General features: G+C 36.5%; 1 protein-coding gene across 7 annotated transcripts in view; it reads right to left on the reverse strand.

The window, feature by feature from the left end:
• The window catches only part of DST (dystonin), a 489005-nt gene that overhangs the window by 150407 nt on the left and 317473 nt on the right, over positions 1-21125 (reverse strand). For all 7 annotated transcript variants that reach the window (XM_029945269.1, XM_029945267.1, XM_029945266.1 and 4 more), the window contains 21 exons: positions 19926-20019; positions 19459-19613; positions 17773-18238; positions 17558-17686; positions 17325-17402; positions 17075-17236; positions 16880-16984; positions 14492-14587; positions 13523-13648; positions 12775-12927; positions 12332-12486; positions 11996-12122; positions 11220-11403; positions 9962-10119; positions 9278-9456; positions 8387-8525; positions 7446-7639; positions 5786-5948; positions 4990-5073; positions 4146-4253; positions 3539-3637 (listed from right to left, as the gene is read on the reverse strand). In XM_029945269.1, the coding sequence (XP_029801129.1) occupies positions 3539-3637; positions 4146-4253; positions 4990-5073; positions 5786-5948; positions 7446-7639; positions 8387-8525; positions 9278-9456; positions 9962-10119; positions 11220-11403; positions 11996-12122; positions 12332-12486; positions 12775-12927; positions 13523-13648; positions 14492-14587; positions 16880-16984; positions 17075-17236; positions 17325-17402; positions 17558-17686; positions 17773-18238; positions 19459-19613; positions 19926-20019 (3154 nt within the window). The remainder of the gene's footprint in view (positions 1-3538; positions 3638-4145; positions 4254-4989; positions 5074-5785; positions 5949-7445; positions 7640-8386; positions 8526-9277; positions 9457-9961; positions 10120-11219; positions 11404-11995; positions 12123-12331; positions 12487-12774; positions 12928-13522; positions 13649-14491; positions 14588-16879; positions 16985-17074; positions 17237-17324; positions 17403-17557; positions 17687-17772; positions 18239-19458; positions 19614-19925; positions 20020-21125) is intronic.

Here is a 21125-nt window from a genome sequence, read left to right on the forward strand (position 1 = left end):
CAGATGATCTTCCAGGGTTCTCCTTGTGAAGGTGTTCTCCTCTAACTGGTTCCGGAAGTTCAGGAGATTTTCCTCCACTGCCGCCCTCTTGGCCTCGGCCTCCAGGGTGAGCCTTCGCACCCGCTCCAGCTCCCGTTCTGCAGCCTCCTTCTCCCTCACAATGGTCTCCAGCTCCCTGCGGTACTGCTTGGCCTCACTCTCGGCCCTGATTTTCTGCAGAGCAATGTCTTCTACATTTCGCTGCTGCTTTCTCAATTCATTTTCCGCAGCCTCCTTGACCTTTGGAAGTTCTTCCTCTGCTCGAGACTTTTGTTTCTTTAGTTCAGCTACCATTCTCTCCAGTTCACTTATCTTTCCCGTAAGTTTGCTATTCTCAATCATTGTTGCCTTCTGACGCTGAAGCAGATCTGAATATGCCCCATGTTCAGAAGTCTCCTTATACTTTTTAATCTACAAGAGATGTTTAAAAGTGTCAAAGTGTTCTATTCAAATTTATCTGTAAAAATCTGAAGCAATGCTCAAAAAAGTACTTATAAAAACAAGGGAAACAAAATGCGGAACAAGCACTATCACCACCACCACCATCACCATCACCATCACCTTCTTGAGAGGAAGCTTCAGAAAGTCGGCAAAAGAAAAGCATAAGCAAAAACAAAAACAAAAAACCCTTCATGTCAGATTTGCTAAACCAAAGAACCTTTTTTTTTTGTCTCGCAAGACTAATTTTGTATTAAAAATTACCTAGGCTCGAGATTTTACAGCAAGGAAGAAGGGACCTTACAAAACATACAGCATGACCACAACCTTTTACAGATGAGGACACTGAGGTGCAGAGAGGTCAAATACTTTTGAAAACTCGCACAACGGGTGAGTGACAAAGTGGGAAGTAAAACTCAGAATGGCGCCCTTTCTGCTTTCACTCACAACTCAGTCCTACAAGCTAAGAACATAAAGGAACCGAACGACAATTAAAAATTTAGTTTTCAATATGTAGCCCAATGGAAATTGAAAATGATATTTACATCTCTCTGTTTTATGGTTAAGGAAAGAAAAAATTCTGGTATACTTTAAAGAGTCAAATCAAGAAATAATACCTAACATGGGGAAGGAGGAAAATTATGTAAAAACCTGTCATTTCTAAAGTTGAATTCCTCAGTTGTTTATACTTGCTGGATTATGACAGTTATAATAACCAGAGTTGCTAATGCAAAGGCAGCTATAGTCCCTGGGGGCCTTAGAAAAGATGTGCTTCATATACTCACAGATTTTGTTGTTGTTGTTGCTAATGACATGTCTCATATGAATCCACCTTGACAAGTACCTTTAGATACTTCATAAATATAAAGATATTTGTTAAATACAAATGCTTTTAAAAATGTAATAAGGGAGTCAGCTCTGATGCATAGGAATAAAAAAAATTTTTTTTCAGTTGATATTAGAATCAGTCTCAGCTAGGAGGAATACATTCTACATTGACTACAGGACTACATGATAAGGGCTAGTATATAATTCCAATTTAATTTCTCTTTATTAGTAACCATAAGACTGTTAGTTTCATATCACCAATTCAAAATTATCATAATTAGAAATAATTTAAACAAGAGTAGAGAAATCATTCTAGGTAGCAGATTTTTTTTTTCTTTGAGAAGCTTTGATGAATTTTAAGAATTTAATTTACATCATAGACCATACATCTTATACCACTTCTTTCAATTTTTTTATCCCCAATAATTTTGACAAGAATATCAGTTGTTTCCTTTGCTAACCTAAATATGGTTTCTCATAATAAAAATTCATATAAAAACAGATCTCATCACAACCTGCGATAATCAGTGATCTATTTTATTTTGTTATCAGAATCAACTCCTGGTGACACTGACACATATTATCTGCTTGAATATCAAAATTTCAGTATTTTTTTGAGATGATTTCTTATTGGGCTTTTTTTCTCAATTCCTTATCAAACTTCTTTAAAACTTAGCTGTTGCTAAGAGCTTTTGAGCTGTTTTTTTCTTCTGTCATGTTCTGAGGTTAGGTTTTTCTCTCAACACAGATGAGAAAATCTTTAGCCATCTAATATCCATTATCCTCTACTAACATTTTTCTAATTTGGTCTTATTTTTTGAGGTTAACTTGTATCCCTCTTTGATTTTATGTTTCTTATTAAAAAAGTCTGCTCTCAGACCAAGACATCCAATGTAAGTCTTTGCAGACTGTTTCCTGGGTCTGAAAACCAAGCTATGTATCTTTTATAAGACATTCCATTAATATGATCCTTTCATGGTGCACTTTTAGTTAGGAATGTTTTCTATCTATTTTGAGTTACAGTCCCTGCACGGTCCTCCGTAAACTATAGTGTTTTGACTTTCGATCCAATATAAATCTTTTACATTTCAAAGGATGACAAGCCAAATTTGTATACTATTTCAGGATTTCTGAAATATATTTTGGTTCTATCAACTTCTACTATTATACCTCATCAGATAAACTGAGCAAAGTGGCTCATATATGTGCAAATCAGATATACACTATTAAGAAAAGAACTTATATTTAACTGCTAAATATACAATCTAATAGATCTATATATCATTTTAAATGAAATCATATCTCTCAAAAACTAAAAAGGGAGAAAAAATTATAGATGTTCTTTCACAGATGAGAGATGTATATACCGATTATTTGAATGGTCCTCAATATTCTGGTTCTCCTTTTCAAGTGCAAAGGAATCTAGTTATAAAGACTTGCAATTAGCTATGTTAGTGAACTGCTAACCCTGAACAGACTAAAATAGTAGAAAATAAGAAGTAACATCTGTTGGACATTGACTACTGTTTCGATTCTCTCATTATATGAAGTGTTGACACTAAGTATAATCATCTTCAGAATTATCAATAGTCTAATTTAAAATGGCTAATGCCTCACAATTTACTTAATTTACCATTCTGTCTGCTATTTTTGTCTGTTCTGTGGTTAGGCAGAGGAAGCATATTAAGATAATAAAGCGATAGCATAATCCCTTCAAAATTAGATACAACACCCTTTTATGACAATGTATTTTTATCAATAACTCCTTATTCTATTTCTAAATATATTTTGTAAATGTAGAATAAAAACACAGAAATCTTCCAAATTAGAATGGTACTTAAATAGTCTTTTTACCATTCACTATAGGTTTTTGGGAGCAATAAAAGCAAGCAAAAAACTCCACAGTTTGTAAAAAGCAATATCATTTTGTACAAAAACCTGCTTCTTCTTAAAAGGAAAAAAAAGAAAAAAATTCTGCCAAACTGCCAACAGTCAATAATTTAAAAGAGCCATATAAGCCACTGACTCTAATAATATTAGCATCTTAGAGTGAAAATCAACAGTGTTTTCCCTATGTGAGAAAATCTTAAAAACAGACCAAAAAATCCTAGGCCTCTACTCTTTATCATTGTGATTTTCTAATTAAATAATAACTTATCAACCATGTCAACTTTTTTTTTCCCCCAAACATATTGTAGTTCCTTTCAGTTAGCTGTTCACTGTTCATGGTTACCTCCTCCTCTTCCAGCCTCTTTAACGAATCACCAGCAAATTTAATATATTGTGTCATGAGGGTGACCAGAGCAGTGTATCGGGTCCTCAGGTCCATGAACTGCAAATAATGAAATAAATAATAAAGACACAATCTCCAGTGGCTCTAAATCAGTTTAATGAATGTTGATTAATAATTATAACATTAAGTAGCCTTTGTGACAGTAAAATACACAATAAGTAGGCATGAATGAGCTTCTTACTGCTATGCAAACCAGCCTACATGACAATTCTTCTCTAAATGTAATGATGAAGTACATTTATTATTCTCTGTAATTAATAATCTTAAATAAAGCTTTTTGAAAGATTTTCTAGAACCCTTAATGGAATGCATTGTTTTAGGTAGAGAGTTTCTTTCTTGGACAAGGAAACAGTTCTGGAAATGGGCAGTGGTCAAGTGTGCACAACACTGTGAATGTACTGAGCACCACTGAACTGTACCCTTAAAAATGGTCAAAATGGTACACTTCCTATTATATATATTCTGCCAGTACAAATAGATAAATACAATTCTTTCAATATTGTTTCTCTCTTTTATAACCCTCCCTCCTCCCCTGTGCTTTTACTACCTCTTGAATAATGAGATCTGCTGAGCTCTGCATCCTTCGGCGTTTCACGGGAGATTTTTGCTGTGAATCTACCATGGCCCGGTAGGTCATTGTTTGTAATTCATAGTCCTGTATAATGGAGTCAATAAGATTACATTATTTAAAGCAAAGCATTAACGCTCCATTCTACAGTGACTTGGTGACTTGAAACAGAGAAATGGAACCTAGTTTCACTGAGCAACATTAAGAAATTACTGCAAAACTACGTTTTTAGGAATCTATCTAATCCTGGGATGTTTCTGAGGTGGTAATAAAAATGAGAAACATTTAGGGTGGTCAGAAAAGTTTCCTAAGGCTCTTTAGAAGCGCATGGGAACATTTAGTTACAATATGCTAGTTATATTCAGCCTCTCTTTCCTCTGGATAGGCAACAGAACAGTAGGTCTGATGGCTAAAGCCAGGCATTGTCAACAGCTTCAAAACACATGGGAACTTCATCTCCTAAGAAAGTCAAGCTCTTCCAGGGAATATTCTAGCAATGTTAAACAAGAGAAAGAGAAAGAGAAAGAGAGAGGGAGGGAGAGAGAGAACATACACAAGCATGCACAAAATGATATGAAACCAATTTCAGAGCTATGCTTTTATTCTGGTGTTTTGTGTGTGACTGGGAGAGAATGAATGAACCTGAGGCTGACATGTGCCTCATGTGTCACAAATAATTTTTAGGTAAGTGTCACAGGGTTCAAACGATTTTGTTTTTATTTTTTAACACAGTGAAATGACTTGCAGAGGCTTTTCCCCCCAGTATTTTGTTGAGTCACATACCTGAACACTAAACTTGATGCAAGTAACTAAATCTTCTTACCTTCACTGTAGTTGAGTACTGTTCTGCATATTTTTGACACTCGTCCATTTTGCTCTGTTTCATTTCTATTTCAGACACCAGCATCTGCAAACACATAGAGTTTGAAAGAAAAAGAACAAGGAACTCTATACTACTTAACTACTTAAGATGCTTAGAACCTAAGAAATAACTATACCCTTTAATAATAAAGCTTCTCAGTCCTTTGCACTTAACATGTAATAAGGCGAATTACAAACTTCTCCATTAAGCCACATAAGTGACCTGGCCTCAGGGGACTTCCAAAGCAAGGATTACTGACCTCCACAGGGATTATCCAAAAGTGGACTTGAAGGCCTTGACTCCCGCCTATTCCTGATCAAAGTGGAGCTGGATGCTACTGTGCCCTCAAGATGGAACAAAAATCTCAAAGAATTCAATTCTCTGTCAAACATGGCTGATTAATTTTCTGCCACTAGCCATTTTTATTTATTTAGGATCCTGAAAAACTATTATGGATACCAAAGTACCAAAGAGATTTCCATACTAATGATTAAATGACCATACTTCTGAGTAAATGATTAAATTTGAATACTATCCCAACAAGCTATTTTCTTATTCTTTACACTTTCAAAAATGATGTCCAAGGAAACAATGTACATGATGTATATAAGTTTGGATTATAGGATTTTTATATTTATGATTTACGCCTTACCTTCCTCCAAATAGTCACTGGCTTTTTTCTTTTAACAAAGTAAAGAGAAGGGTCATGCTCACCAAATGCAGGCACACCCTTAGAATAAGGAACTGTTTTACATACCTTCTGTTGATTCAACTGTGTGGCTAGAGTTTTACTATTTTCAGGCTGATTTTCCTGAATCTTTCTCTGCGTAGTTTCAACTTGCTGAATCCAATCATCTAAAGGGTGATAAGTGTCTCTGTAGTACTTCAGTGATTTGCCAATGCCTTCTAAGTCCCGTAACCTAAGAGAATAAAAACAAGAGAGTCACAGTTTCCGACAGTGTCCATTAAGAGGGTGGAAGGTAGAGAGGAGAGACAGAATAACTGTACTACACGCACCAAGTACAACACTAGGCTATGTGTAAAGAATTCAAGGTTTATCTCCAAGGGACTCACTCCATACTGGCTTACATTGAATATAAATATTTTGTCCTGGAGTTGTGCAGCTTAGTAGTTCTGACTTTTCTAGGTTCAAGCCCAATAGATTAAAAGCTAAAAATCAAGAAATTTGGAAACTTAACCGTAAGTATTATCAGTTGGCATGTTTTAAATACTTAAAGCTTGTATCCAATGGCAGTTCACTTTTGAAACAATGACCAAGTATTTCACTGGATAACTCAACATGGACCCAGAGAGTACTTTCTAGGAGCTGTGTGACAAAAAACCCCAGTTTCTGTGATTTTAAAAACGCTACTTTAAATCTACATAGCACATATTCTACAGAGATTAGATAACATACATTTGGACATAATTTTACTTCACAAGAACGGCACTGTATTCTAAAGGCACTTAATTTGCATTAATATGAACATTAAAATGAATGATAAAGGACACTATTCAATCTCCTTTAAGATGAGCCCTAAAACCATCCCATTTCCTTTCACTTTTTTATTTCAGTCACTGGGTTAATGATTTCAACTTTCTTGTATCCTAAATTAAAATGAACATGAGATCATTTCAATTGCTTTACACTTCTTAGGTCTAATACAGATTGGTCCGTACAGCCCTCTCAAACACATGATCCGTGTTCTTATTAATTCTCGGTTATTTGAATACTGTACATTGGTAATAATGTAGAGAGCTATATTTTTTTTTTCCTTCAGAAAAGGCAAGTACATTTACTATACAAATGCCAGAATACATCAAAAGTTTTAACAACATAGAGTTAAGGGGCACCTGGGTGGCTCAGATGGTTAAGCATCCAATTCTTGATTTTGACTCAGGTCATCCTCTCAGGAGTTTGAGCCCCTCATCCAGCTCTCTGCTGCCAGTACAGAGCCTGCTTGGGATTGTCTCGCTCTCTGTCTCTCTGTCTCTCTGTCTCTCTCCCTCCCCCCTCGCTCCCGCCTCCCTCCCCCCTCTCTCTTTCTTCCACTCTTGGCCACTCCCCCACCCTCCGTCTCTCTTTCTCACACTCTCTCTCTAATAAACATTTAAAATTTTTTTAATTAAAAAAAACATACAGTTGAAAAACATTGATTTTGAAGTTAACTGTCTTGTTAAAGTCCACCCTAACCAAAAGAAATATAATTAGATAGAGCCCTTGCAATTAATCAAATTAACTATATATGGAAGTGAATACATATATATCTATATTTCACATATATATATATTTCACTTTGCAAAATTAACTATTCACTGCGCAAGTTTCTTTTAAAAACCTAGTAGCTTTAGATTTTACCAAGAATACAAGGATAAGCTTACATCTGTGCTGACACCGAACACAAGAGGCTACTAACCTGTTGTCAATCTGAACATGAATATTTTGCCACCTTTCGACTAACTGATCCGCTTTTTCTTGGTGCCAGTCAGAATCAAGGTCCCGCTCTTTATAGGTTTTACACATTTCATCACTGACGGCTTTAGCTTTCTGCAATCCATCCTCTAATGCGTGGAAAACCTCTCTCTTTTCATCTACTTCAGATCTCCATTGCTAAAATACATTAATGGGTGAAAATTATAAAAATGTGTCAACCACTCACTAGGTAAACAATGTGTTTACCAAACTTTACAATTTATGTACCAATGATTGATATAAAATAAGATAAAGGAAAGACTATCTTCTATATACAAAAATAATATATTAGGTTGAACTATATGAAATTATCAATATTTGACTGCACTTTGATCTATAAAAAAAGCAATTTTATAAAGTTCAAGCTAAAAGACTTTCATATCAATAAAATAAAATTAAGCAAGCAAATCTCATTGTTTAAAAGTAAATACTTGCATTAAAAATCAATGAAACCATTTTTCATTACTTTGTAATAACTTTATAGGCATGCTTTACACATAGAAATATCAATACAGATGAGTACAATTACCTACCTACTTTCTTTCTTGAATTAAGTCCTCTACTTACATCCTTGATGTCTTAACTACTTCTTTTAGGAAGAAAATCTACTAAAAATAATCTAATTTTTAACTTTAACTCCTTTTGCTGACATGAATGGACTATAAAAAGCTATTATCAAAAAGATGCAAATTTCAAATGAGAAAAACTCTCCACAAATTAAAAATGACTCATTTACACAAAGCTATGGTATACAGAGATACGAAATGAAATGAATATAAATATATTCAAATTAGGATATTTACTAGTTGATGTTTGAAGATCTAGATGCTAGTGAAATACTTTTAAAATATGTTCTTATAAAACATCCAGAAGTGAGGCACATACCTTTAAAGTACTTATTAGATTCTCAATATTATTCTTGTCAGCTATAACTGCTTCTTCTTCACAGAGTTTAGTTTCATAGAGTTTTACAAGGGATTCTGCTGCCTGAGTGTTTTTTAACACCAAATTAACAGTTTTCAGTCTAAAAAAGAGAATGCAACAGCAGCCTCCTATTAGTAAATGTTTATTTTCCAATAATGCAGTCTGTAACGATGCATGATTCAGCATGTTCTTCACCTTGCAGCCCTGATATATTTACTACTAAGATTAACACTCGGCTAACTCTCTTTTTAATGGTGAGCATGTGCTCTCATGCCCTGCCCTGCAAATGCTTTTTTGCAAGAGATGCCAACATAAGGCGGTCTTCTTTCAAACCTTATTTAGACCAAACTTGAGAGGAAAATCCTATGGGCTAGAACAGATGTGGGATTAAAACTGCAGGCAAAATGTGGGAATACGACACGTATGCCCTAGTCTCTGAGGCACATTTCCTTTCAATAGGTAGCATAATAAATTCGTGGAAATATTTAATATATTTGTTACTAAAACAAAAAAGGGAATATTTACATTCATAAAAATGAATGTTTTTAATGAACAGCATATGTATGTATAGAGGACAGCAGTATGAAGCAGATTTATATTAAGATAGAGGTTACAGAGGCGCCTGGGAGGCTCAGTAGGTTGGACGTCTGATTCTTGGTTTCTTCTCAGATCATGACCTCATGGTTCACTGGTTTGAGCCCCACATCGGGCTCTGCACTGACAGTGCATAGCCAGCTTGGAATTCTCTCTCTCTTCCTCTCTCTTTGCTCCTCTCCCACTTGCACTGACTATCTCTCAAAATAAATAAACTTAAAAAATATATCAATAAATAAAAAGACAGAGATTACATACTTATCTATGTAAGTGGAAGACATAGAATAGACTTGGTTCATGTTCTGAATGACCACACCAAGCTCAGACCGTAATGTGGGAACTGACGCAGAGGTTGCTGCTTGACTGAAAAATTCTTCACATTTATTTGTGATTGTTCCCAAATCATCTTTTAGTCGCTCCAGCTCTTTCTTTAGTTTCTATAAAACAGAGAATAAACATAGGTATTCGGCAATCACTCAAAATGGGGCATCTTTCTTAAAACAGTTTAAAAACACACAATTTACATTTTAATCAATGACTTAAAAAGCTACCTTTTCTTTACTTTTTCTTTATCATGGAAACTAAGACACAGAATTCAAGTCTTATAATCAGTAATTCCCTTACTGCCCATCCCCTTGGGCATAAACATCTAACTTGGTGCTTCCGCATTCAGCAGGTGGTCAACAAACATAATGACCTCTACTATAACAAACCCGGTGAAAGGGCACACACTTCTGTGTCTACCTGAGTCACATATAAACAAATATAGAAATGAATTACAGAATCCTGGTTCACAATAAGCCATAAACACATAATCAGATCTCACAACGTGACCAGTCAGCAAAGCTGAGCATATGAAGTCACTGGAGTTGGATGATGAAGGTCACTGAGACAGTAATTTACCTTAAATTAATTCTGTCCCAACACATTTACACATCTCACCTCTTGTTCAGTGATTCTGAACACACTTTCATGCAAATCATCTCTTTCCAGTGGAGTGCGGATCTGTCTAATCAACCGATCTTCACAACTCTCTAACCGAAGTCTAATGTTTCGAACTTCAGAGATGTAGAGGTTATACACAGATTCCTCTTGCTCCTCTGTGAAAGTAAATGTAATGTTTAGAAAACACCTGTTTTCTGTCTTCTGGATGCTGCTGTTCATATTTTAATGCAGTGGTTTTACTACTACTGGGACATAGCTGATCAAACTAATGTTACCAGTAATCCCCACGATCCCAAACTAAGGATATAAACCTTGAACTAGTAGACATTACAGTTTATGAACAGTTAATAAAATTTCCCTAACAGTGCCAACTTATGATTATATTTTTAATGTTTTGTTTTTGAGAGACAGAGTGCAAGTGCAGAGAAGGGTAGAGAGAGAGGGAGACAGAATCTGAAGTGGGCTCCAGGCTGTCAGTAGCCCAATGCAAGGCTCGAACCCACAAATGGTGAGATCATGACCTGAGCCAAAGTCGGATACTTAATGTAATGAGCCACCCAGATACCTGCCAATTTCTGATTTACTTTCCATGGAAAGTAAATATATTATGCTGTTTTATGATCACAAAAATGTGAATTATATTAGCTGAAGATTTTTTAAATTAAAAATCCTTACAAATGAAAGGTAGGTAAAGAATTTGTTAATGTTTAAATTTTTTTAAACAGATTATTAATAAAATCTTCTCTCTCTAGGCAATTATCAAAAGAGTTTAGAATAAAATTTATATTTAGCCAAAGTTAACTAGATAAAACCTTTTCCTCTAACCCCTACATAAAATCCAGTTTGGGTTATAGGAAATCTCCGTACCTTCCTCTCAATTTTACTATGAATCTAAAACTGCTCTAAAAGAGTCTTTTAAAAAAAAAATCCAGATTCAGTACATGGAAAAATAACTAAATCTTCTCAAAATCCAGAAGATCATTCTGAATATTACATTACAAAATGGTGAAAATGCTAAAAAGCAGATGTGTTAAGAATTCAGTTTATAATATTATTTGGGTGGCATCTTCTAATTAATTGACCATTGACCTCCTTGTATCTTCCTACCTCAAACATACTTTTAATTTCTGTGTCTACGTATCATAGACTGAGTAATATAATACTCCTAAGATCAAGATTCCCACTGACAACAGAAAATAGCCTGATCTAAACACCCATGGGAGCAGGGGGGAAGACAAGGATTCTCATGCTTTACCTCTTTCTGCTGATTTAAGAAGTTCTTGATAATACTGCTTACATACATTAACCTCCTTTTCCAGTTGTGTTATATCTGAGCCTGAAAATATTTGGGATTCCTGGCTATCTTCCAGAAAGTCTTCAAAACGAGATTGCAGGTTACTCATAACTTGTTGATGTTCACCGGGTAACATTGTCTTTATCTAAAGAAGACCAATGATCCATGTAATCAAGTGATTATAGTATTAACAGCTAAATTTAAATAGGACAGTTCTTTTTTTTTTTTTTTAATTTCTCCTAAGAGAGACAGAACATGAACAGGGGAGGGCCAGAGAGAGAGGGAGACACAGAATCCAAAACGGGTTCCAGAGTCTGAGCTGTCAGTACAGATCCCGATGTATTAGGGTCTCCTGGTATATGTCAGTGGAGAACCATTTGAAATTAATGTTATTCTTAACGAATATTTTCGAGTTTTAAAAGATGAGAAAAAACAAGATTATAAAACATCAAAGGAAGAAATCAAATTATAGCCATTCCTGTAAGTCCAAACACTATATTCTGTCTCCCTATCAAAATGTAATAAGCACTGAATGAAATATGGGATCTCCAGATTTCCCCAATTCTTTGAAAGTGTCTTCTATTCAGCAGGTATGTAACAAATATTCACAAATTATGAGTATCAGCACAGATCTGCTGGACTCTGTTCTATCCTGGAACAAACACAAAATTCCACCCCTGAGGATAATGTGCCCCACATTTTTGGACAGATCAGCTGAGGTGTAGATTTATACTTACTGAAGCCACATTGCTAGCTCGAATTCTATCAATTTCATTGATGAGATAATGCCAGGACACTACACTCTTCATGTTTATGTGAGACTCATGCCAAAGAGTCAGGACATTCTGATACTGTTGCTCAATTCTGAAATATATGAAAAACAAACACCTGATTAAGTCTTTTCACTTCCTCTAAAAACATGCTACAGTTTTTCCTTCTGCTTGTGAAATATTCTGTGTTTACTAGTTGTAGATCCTTCTGATCCTAGGGGCCTTGACAAAGTATTGATTGTTTCCTCAACCTTTCGAGAGTCTCCGAACCCAGCTCTATGTGTTTAGCGAGCACATACACACCTGTTTGCAAAGTCGATTGCCTCTTTGTTTGGTGGAGGGACCGTGAAGCACACAGACGGGACCATAGCCTCATTCCCAGTGGGGCTAATGACCTTCCATTTCGCACGGTGAGAGTTGTTGGCCAAAACACATTCATCATCTTTGTAAATGGTTATCTGGTTTTAAATGAAGAAAAGAATAACCCAATGAGGTCACTATGGACTAATCGTTTATCATAACCAATCTTAGAATTTTTTGTTTTTGTTTTCTTGATTCATCTTGGGTCATGATCCCACGGTTCATGGGTTCAAGCCCCACGTCAGGATCTGTGCTGACAGCAAGGACTCTGCTTGGGATTCCCACTCTCCTCTCCTCTGCTCCCCTTCTCTCTCAAATAAGTAAACTTTAAAATAAATATATAAAATACAAGAATAAAGCTGGGAACTGGTCTATTTCTAGAGTACCTCAATTTGTCTGTAGTCACAGATAGCTTTGATTGGAATAGAAGTTTTGAGTGGACAGTCAGGATTTCTTGGCTTCAGTTGAATTATTGTTTTGGCTCTCCCCATCAGGCTTGCTACTGTGCTTTTATACTGCAAAAGTTCTTCTTTCTCTTCCTAAATAATAAATAAGATGGATAAGAAAAGGTAAAAGACTCATACTCTCTCTCTTCTTTTTAGGGCTTTACACAAATAAAATTTCATCACAAACTCTGACCACCTGGTCTAAACCTTCAAGCCCTCCCTGCCCCCTCTTGCAGCTCTCTTCCCTTGTCTTTTTGGTTTGCTTTTCCTCATTAGCATTTACCACTGCACGCCTGTACTTTACTCATTTTTCATGTTTCCTGTCTGCTCCCCTTGTCACATGGAAACACCAGGAGTGGGGAGATTCTTGCCCGTCTTCTTCACTGCTCCACCTCCAGGACTTAAAACAGTGTCTCCATACCAAGTGCTTACAGTCATTTGTGAAGTGAATGGCTAAACACACACACGCGCACACACACTCACAGAGAAGACCATCAAAACATGTATTTTAAAAATCAAGGCAATCACATAAAAAAACACTTCAATGTTGAAATGCCTGATTGAATGAAGTGGAAATACCAATGGCACCAAGGAAAGGTGAAGTTCTGCACACATAACAACAGGACGGAATACTAATCTACTCCTGATTCACATGACTGGTGGAATGCGCAGACTCTTGCACTAGTACCATTGACTCCTGAACCAGGTCTTCCAGCTTGTGAATGCTGCTGGATCTGTCACAGCTGTACTTGCGCTGAATGGCGTCCTTGAGATTCTTCAAGTAATCAGTAGCTTCTTTGGCATCATTGAAAAACTATAAAAAGATGAAAACCGGCAGTTCAAGCATATTCAATGCCAGACAAGTACAGACTTGTCAAGTCCAAGTCCAAGTACTAGAGCCCTGTGGACCCCTCGTCAGTGAGAAGAGAATAAAATCACAAGACAGGGGCGCCTGGGTGGCTCAGTGGGTTGAGCATCCAACTTTGCCTCAGGTCATGATCTCACAGTTCATGGTTTCGAGCCCCACATTGGGCTCTGGGCTGATAGCTCAGAACCTAGAGCCTGTTTCAGAGTCTGTGTCTCCTTCTCTCTCTGTCCCTACTCTGCTCATGCTCTGTCTCTCTCTCTCTGTGTCTCGCAAAAATAAATAAAATGTTAAAAATTTTTTTTAAAAATCACAAGACAACTTAATAGTCACATCCCTCCTTTACCCAAACAACCACTCCTGAATTTGGATGATTGTCAGTAAATGCTAAGTGTCTCAAGACTGTATCTGTGTTGTGCTTTGGTCCTATACTATTCTGGATAAAGTTCTGTTTTACTTTAAGATCCAAATAATTTATGAGTAGGAGTGAAATTCCAATATTTTAAAATTTCTGAATAAAAAAAAAGAGCTCTCTGTAATGACACATTGTAATGAAATATTTCCTTGTAAAAGGCATTTATAAAATAAAGATTTTTCTGACATTTTAGAAGGGTTTTAAAGGATTTCCTCCTTAATAGAATGCTTCAATCTATCCTTTTGGACATATATACCATTATTCTACAAAGACAATAGCTCAGTTTCTTTCCTCTGCACATTACATACGTGTCCTTAATACCCACGGAGATACTTTCTGTAAACTGGCCCGAATCGCAATACCATCACCTCACATACCTCGAAATACGCGGTGTTTTCCTGGATGTGCTGCTCCACACACTGGCACAGCTGTAAGACCCAGCTCCACTGGGTCTGCATCGCCGCTCGGTAGGCCTGGAAGAGAAAAGTCACAGCCGTTGTAACTGGCTGGAGAGCAATGACACACACAGACGAAGCTTTTCATGGGTTAGAAACTCTGTCGCTGAAATTGGCGATGAGATTGTTTTAAGAGAGTAAGAGTTGAAAATTAGGGGAGTGAAATGTTCCTCCTAATAGAAGAGCCCTCGCTTGCACAAAGCCAGTCCTAAATATGTAAATGTAAATTTAAATTAAATTTAAAGTAAAAAAATTTTAATGCACATACAGTAAATGGTTCTGTAGTTTACTTGTGTTTTGTTTCTAAAACTAGGCCAGAACTTCCTGGGGTGAAACGGGTGACTTCTGTATTTGTTTTTGCCAGAGAAACGTTTGGGAAGAGTGAAGAAGAGAGAGTGCGATCCTTTATCACTTTAATTCTGGAACCATAATTATTATAGTGCTAGGAATTTTTATTACAAATATTTTCACTTGAATTTTTACTATAAAGTGAATCTCATGTGAGAGCAAAAATGTAACAGAATACCTACTTCATAAAGAAAACAAAACACCCTTTCATATTTAAGATGCAATTCACTGACTTCCAGAAGGGGGTGATCTAGATATTTTAATGACTCCGTTAAGCAAGCCTGTCATTCTTCCTTCTGGAAAAATGCATTTCTGCTGAGCTATGCTCAGGCAGGATTTCTGAATGGAATATACAAACAGGAATGGAAATCTGGCAACATATCAGAATCATATTACCTGAGCCCTCAAATTAAGGTACTTTGAGCAAATTGGCTATAAAAGACATATCATTGTGAGTTGTCAGATTATTAGTTTCTTTATTCACATAACATATGAAAAAGTGTTGATAATTAACTAAATGTTACCCATGTGCCCACAAGACATTGGATAGGCCAATGGAATCATAAACATGACTCAAGCTTAATTTTATCCCTCAAGAAATTTTAGTTAATTAGATTAGCATTTCTACATAAAAGTAATCAGGTTCACATTCACATTATCTAGTCCCCTTAAAATTCTTAGCCTGTAATCATATCTCCTAACAGTTTTCATCTCTATCTTGAATAATACCCTATTTTTTGTTTATCATCATACAAAAGTATATCCAAATCCTTTGTTATTCTAATTTGCTTTCCCTAGTTCTCCCCACTACACTCCTAGTTCTTTAATTTCCTATATGGCATTTCATGTGCATGCAAGACTCTATTTTTCTTTTTTTCTTTTAATGTTTGTTTGTTTGTTTGTTTGTTTTTGAGAGATGCGGGGGGAAGAGAACAAGTGGGAAAGAGGCAGAGAGACAGAGGAAGCACAGGCTTGACCCCACAAACTGGGAGATCATGACCCGACCCAAATTCAGTGCTTAACTGACTGAGCCACCCAGGCACTCCAAGACTCCATTTTTCTATGGAACAGGTCAAATATAACACTCCCAAAACTTCCTGTTGAGGCCTAAAATTTCACTAATCTTTTGTTTTGTGGCAATTTCAGTCAACAAAGACCATCAGATTCATTTCCTCACCTGTGAGAGTTTGAAGCATGTCACATTTCAAGCACAGCTCCATCCTTTCCCTCTGGCAGTATACCATGTTTGTCCATGTTTGATGGACTTCTCTCTTATAAAACACCCCTTTACTTTGAGCAATTCACTAGCTCTAACTAGTATATATTAGGACTAAACAGTAAACATCTACCACCACGCCATGGGAAACCTGATAAACCCCACACCAGTTCTCCATTTCGGGATCTGAAATGTGTGTACTATGCCATGATGCTTTGATAGATTACTGTTCCAATACAGCTCACAAAACCATATCATGAATACAATTATTAAGTTAAATAATAATGACAAATGCTTCCTGGGAACATATGTAACCAAAGCTATCTAAGTAGTAAGAGTGTGTTATTTGCCTCGTTCTTACCACAATGCTATGGGTTAGAAGGATCGCCCCCATTATGGATGGGTGAGGGAGGCTGAGTCCGGCTATATGGCTTGCACAATACCACAGTCAGGGAGAAATTTAAGAAGTTTGTAACGTCAAGATCCTTCATATTTACTATAATACATCCCTGTAGCCATGGGAGTTGACAAAAGGACCTGTATTTTAAGTGACGGGGGAGTGACACACAGAAAGCAAGAGAGCTAAAGGCAAGAAACACTATGATTTGTTGGATACATTATTTTTGAGCCACATTGTATTAAAAGTTTGATACTTTGTATTTTTCAGTTTATCAGCAATAAAAGAATCTGCAGAGTGACAATCAAATGTCAATATTCGACCATGACCATTACGCTTCCTGACTTACCTCAATTGTCAGTCTGGCTGGGTGATTTTCCAAAAGTAGCTGCTCTGCTATCTCCTGAACTGATTTAATATTTTCTTCCTTTTGATCGAGTTCTCTCATTAGTTCCTAATTTAAGAAAGAATTAAGAAGTGAGCTTAGAAAAAGATCTACACCTGAGACACAACCTTGGCATTCAGTGACAAGGGCCATACGCACAGCATGGTAATCTTTTTTCCGAGCTATGTTGGTATTTCTTTCACTCCAGTCATAGGCAACTTCCTCCTCTTCTTTTTCATTCAACCAAATAAGTTCATTAGTTGCACGAGTTACAAAATTATGGAGTGTATCAAGGTGCCGTTCCTGATTCCGGGATGTATTCTTCATAAGAAAAATCACTGTAAGAATCATGGCTTTGCAAAACAGAGATAAGGGAAACAGAAACTAAAAAAAAAAAAGGAAAACTTACCAAGAGTTTTGCATACTGACTCTCTAATCGGTGTAACTTTTCTGCATACGTTAGTTTAAGAGGTGCTGTCATTTGGATCTATAACAAGGGATAAAAAGACATTGAGGTTAGGGATTCTACAGAATTCTGACTCATACTCAATCTATTATTTTGTTACAGGGTCTTTACAAAAAAAAAAAGAGCAAAACACAGCTAGCTAAAATGAAATATATACAGACTTTAAACTAATATACCTCACTGATTTTAGCTTCTTTAAGGCTAGATTCAAATTCTTCAATAGCTCGGTGAACATTTTTATGGTTCTCTAAATGGCTTTCAACACTTGGCAAATCTGATCCCCATTCAGTGCGGTCCAGCTGCACCTTAAAATGGAAAGATACTAGAGTTAAAAAAAGACACTGATAGTCATAAAGCCCAAAACTTTCAGGTAAAGTAAACACTTTTTTACCTGCATCTCATCAACCCAATTCAGAAGATCCTGAACAAATTTCATGTTGACTTCCTCTTCTGTTAAATTCTGATCCAGCAAAGAAGACTTCAGAAGGGGCTTTCGGATCTGCATCAGTTTCAGAGTTTGTAATGAATTGGGCTCCACTCCTGAACTGAAACTTGGAACTAATCCTCCTGATGGGAAACCAGGTGTATATGCTGGAGTGACAGATGGAGTCAGGCGGGAAGTGAGACCTGATGACAGGCCTGACGTTACACTAGAAGGGGTCAGGGAAGGCGTCAAACCCTGGGTCAGCCCTGAACTCAGACTGGGGTTTAAGGTCTGTGCAAATCCTGAGTTTAAGCTTTGAGTGATTCCTGATATCATGAGCTTCGTCTGTTCTGTCGTCAGCATGCGCCCTTTGTTGTACACCGAGGAGCATTCATTCCTTAAGGCCATAATTTCATCGCGTAGTTTTGCAACCCTGGAAAGAAAATCAAAAGACAAACTATAATGCAAAAGGCACTTTTCACTCTAATGCTAACTATGGATATGTTAATAGTAACATATCAATATTGGCTCATCAATTTTAACAACAGAGTCACACTAATTGAAGATATTAATAATTGGTAAAGGGGGGTCTAAAGGGTCATATAGAAACTCTGTATTTTCCAATCAATTTTTCTGTAAACATGAACTGCTCCCCCAAAATTGTCTATTTAAAAAAAGCCATAGGGCGCCTGGGTGGCTCAGTTGGTTAAATGTCTGACTTGATTTTGGCTCACGTCATAATCTCACAGTAGTGAAATGGAGCCGAGATGGGATCCTTGCTGGGTGTGGAGCCTGCTTAAGAGTCTCACTCTCTCTCCCTTTGCCCCTCTCCCTGCTTGTACGTGCTCACTCTCTCTCTCTCTCCAAAAACAAAAAACAAAACAAAACAAAAAGACAGTCCTGGTAATCATATTGACAAAATTTTGCATCACAATTTTTTTCACTGAATTTTGTGCTATAAGCACTTTCCATATTATCACATAGTCTTTACAGTGAACATAATTACTGCATTATGATGTGATCATTCTATTTGGCATGTAGGGTATTTCCAAATTTTGTCATCAAAAAATATTTCTGACAGGAAAAAAAGCTTTTTTCTATGTTTATTTATATATTTTCTATATTTAAAATTACAAATTCCTAAAAATAAAATTACTGGGTCAAAGCATCATTTACAATTTTTGCTTTTTATGTATCTCATAGACATATATTTATAATATATGTTGTCTACAACCTGAAAGGGTTCCATCCCCACCCCCAAACCCACTTCTCAGAGATACAGAACTTTATACATTTATATATATTTTCCAACATTTTGTTATAAACATTTTCATGAGAGGATAGATAACTTAAAAATGAGTTATAAAGGATGCTTTTCTTATATTTCCCTTTTCCAAATGTCATACAAATATTTTAACTGTTGGTATGTTAGTTACTTCAGTATTCAATATTGTATGTACTATAAAATATTTTTCTATTCCTTATCTTTGAAAAACAAATACCTATTTAATATCTCAAAATATACCTGAATTAAGACAATACACATTTTCAACTGAAAAGAGCCTAAGAAATATGCACACTCCGCGTTCCCACCCCAGGTGCCCATGAAGTGATTGCAGAAAAGGGTAAGGCATGAGTACGTAGCAATCTCACCTCTGCACCAACTGATCTGCCTGGTAGTATTTCCCATCAATAAGAATCTGCACATCGATTACATGCTGGCGTAGAAGGTTCTCACATTCAAGTATATACCTGGCAATTTCTGCTTCATTCTGAAACTGTACTCCTGATTCTAGTCTTTTAGAATCCTGTATTTTAAAAGAACTCAATATTAATTCTATGAAACAAGTTTCCAAACTAGCCTCAACTATAAAATTCAAAATACTGGAATGCAAAGCTATTTATTAGGTCTTCTCTGTTTTTCATTTTGGTTCAAAAATATGCTTTCTCTTTGCTCACTGTTCCTCAAGAGAGCCAACAGTGATCACAATCTTTAACAAACTTTAAGTTTCAATAGAAGACAATGCAAGAATCAACTTAATGTTACACAAAAATTTTTAGTTCATCCCAAGGTACAGACCCCTCCACCACAACCCCAATGGCTCCTGAAATTAACTTACAGATTGGAGAGCATTTCGGGCAAGTATCAGTTTGTCTTCACAGATGACACTGTCCCTTTGAACTCGGTTGGCAATCTGCTGCAACATTTCCAACCTAAAAGAAGGGACAAAATAAATTAAACCTCTCCCTTTGAAGTCCAGAGTTTACCGCTCCTGAAAAACACTTCCCCACCAAAAGCAAAACACAATCCTACAGTGATAATTCGATACCTGTGTCCATCAAAGGATTCATTGCCAAAGCTAATGCAGGAGTTGATCAAAGTTGGACCACAATTAACGGAGAGAAAGTTTTCATTTGAATCAAGACTGGTTCGAGTGCTGGTGGTGTTACTAAACACAGAATCACTGCTACGGTAGCTGTAACTACTGCTGTGCATTTTTATTCCTGAAACGATGTTCTTTCTTTGACCATTAAAAGTAGACTAAAAAGTAGAAGGTCTGCTAAAAGCTCTACTTCTAACGGTGAAAACCACAGCTAAACGTTTCAGCCTTAATAGCTCCTTAAATACGCTCCAACTTGCATATTCAACATACAGCAAATAATATGCTGGTAACTATTCAAAAGAATCTCGCCTAAAGCCATGCGTTTGCTAGCTGAGGTTTGCCTTTTGTAGCCTGCATGAAAACTCTACAAGTATGGACAAGGCAGGCTCATCAGGGCGTCACTGAAAAATATTTGCCAAATATTTTCATCAAGAGTCATCCAATTGCAGCCACCTAAAAAACAACTCAGATGCCTCTCACTGAAGCCCAGGTACCATTAGTAAAGGTTATTCAGGCAATCACAATCACCAGCTTAAAAATGCAAATATTCATTCACAGTGTGACTTTTGCAAAGGGCCAGGTCTGTCTGTACTGACGGAAAGCTTGTACTTATAAGCACACAAACAAGTGAGTTTGATGAGAAACAAAGTACATTTCCATTTTCACCACCATGTCATTTGTTTCTTAGGTTAAATTAACTGGAAAATTATCCATTTCCTTTTTTTTTTTCATGACTGCTGTCAAGAACGTTACTTCATCTGACTACTGTTACTTTATATTTTTAAAAGCCAAAGCAGTAGGGAAGCCTGGGTGGCTCAGTTGTTACACTTCCCATTTCAGCCCAGGTCACGATCTCATGGTTCGTGGGTTGGAACCCCATATCATGCTGACAGTGCAGAGCCTGCCTGGGATTCATAATCTCTCTCAAAATAAATG

This window comes from Suricata suricatta, chromosome 7, assembly GCF_006229205.1.
Source record: "Suricata suricatta isolate VVHF042 chromosome 7, meerkat_22Aug2017_6uvM2_HiC, whole genome shotgun sequence".
NCBI lineage: Eukaryota > Metazoa > Chordata > Mammalia > Carnivora > Herpestidae > Suricata > Suricata suricatta.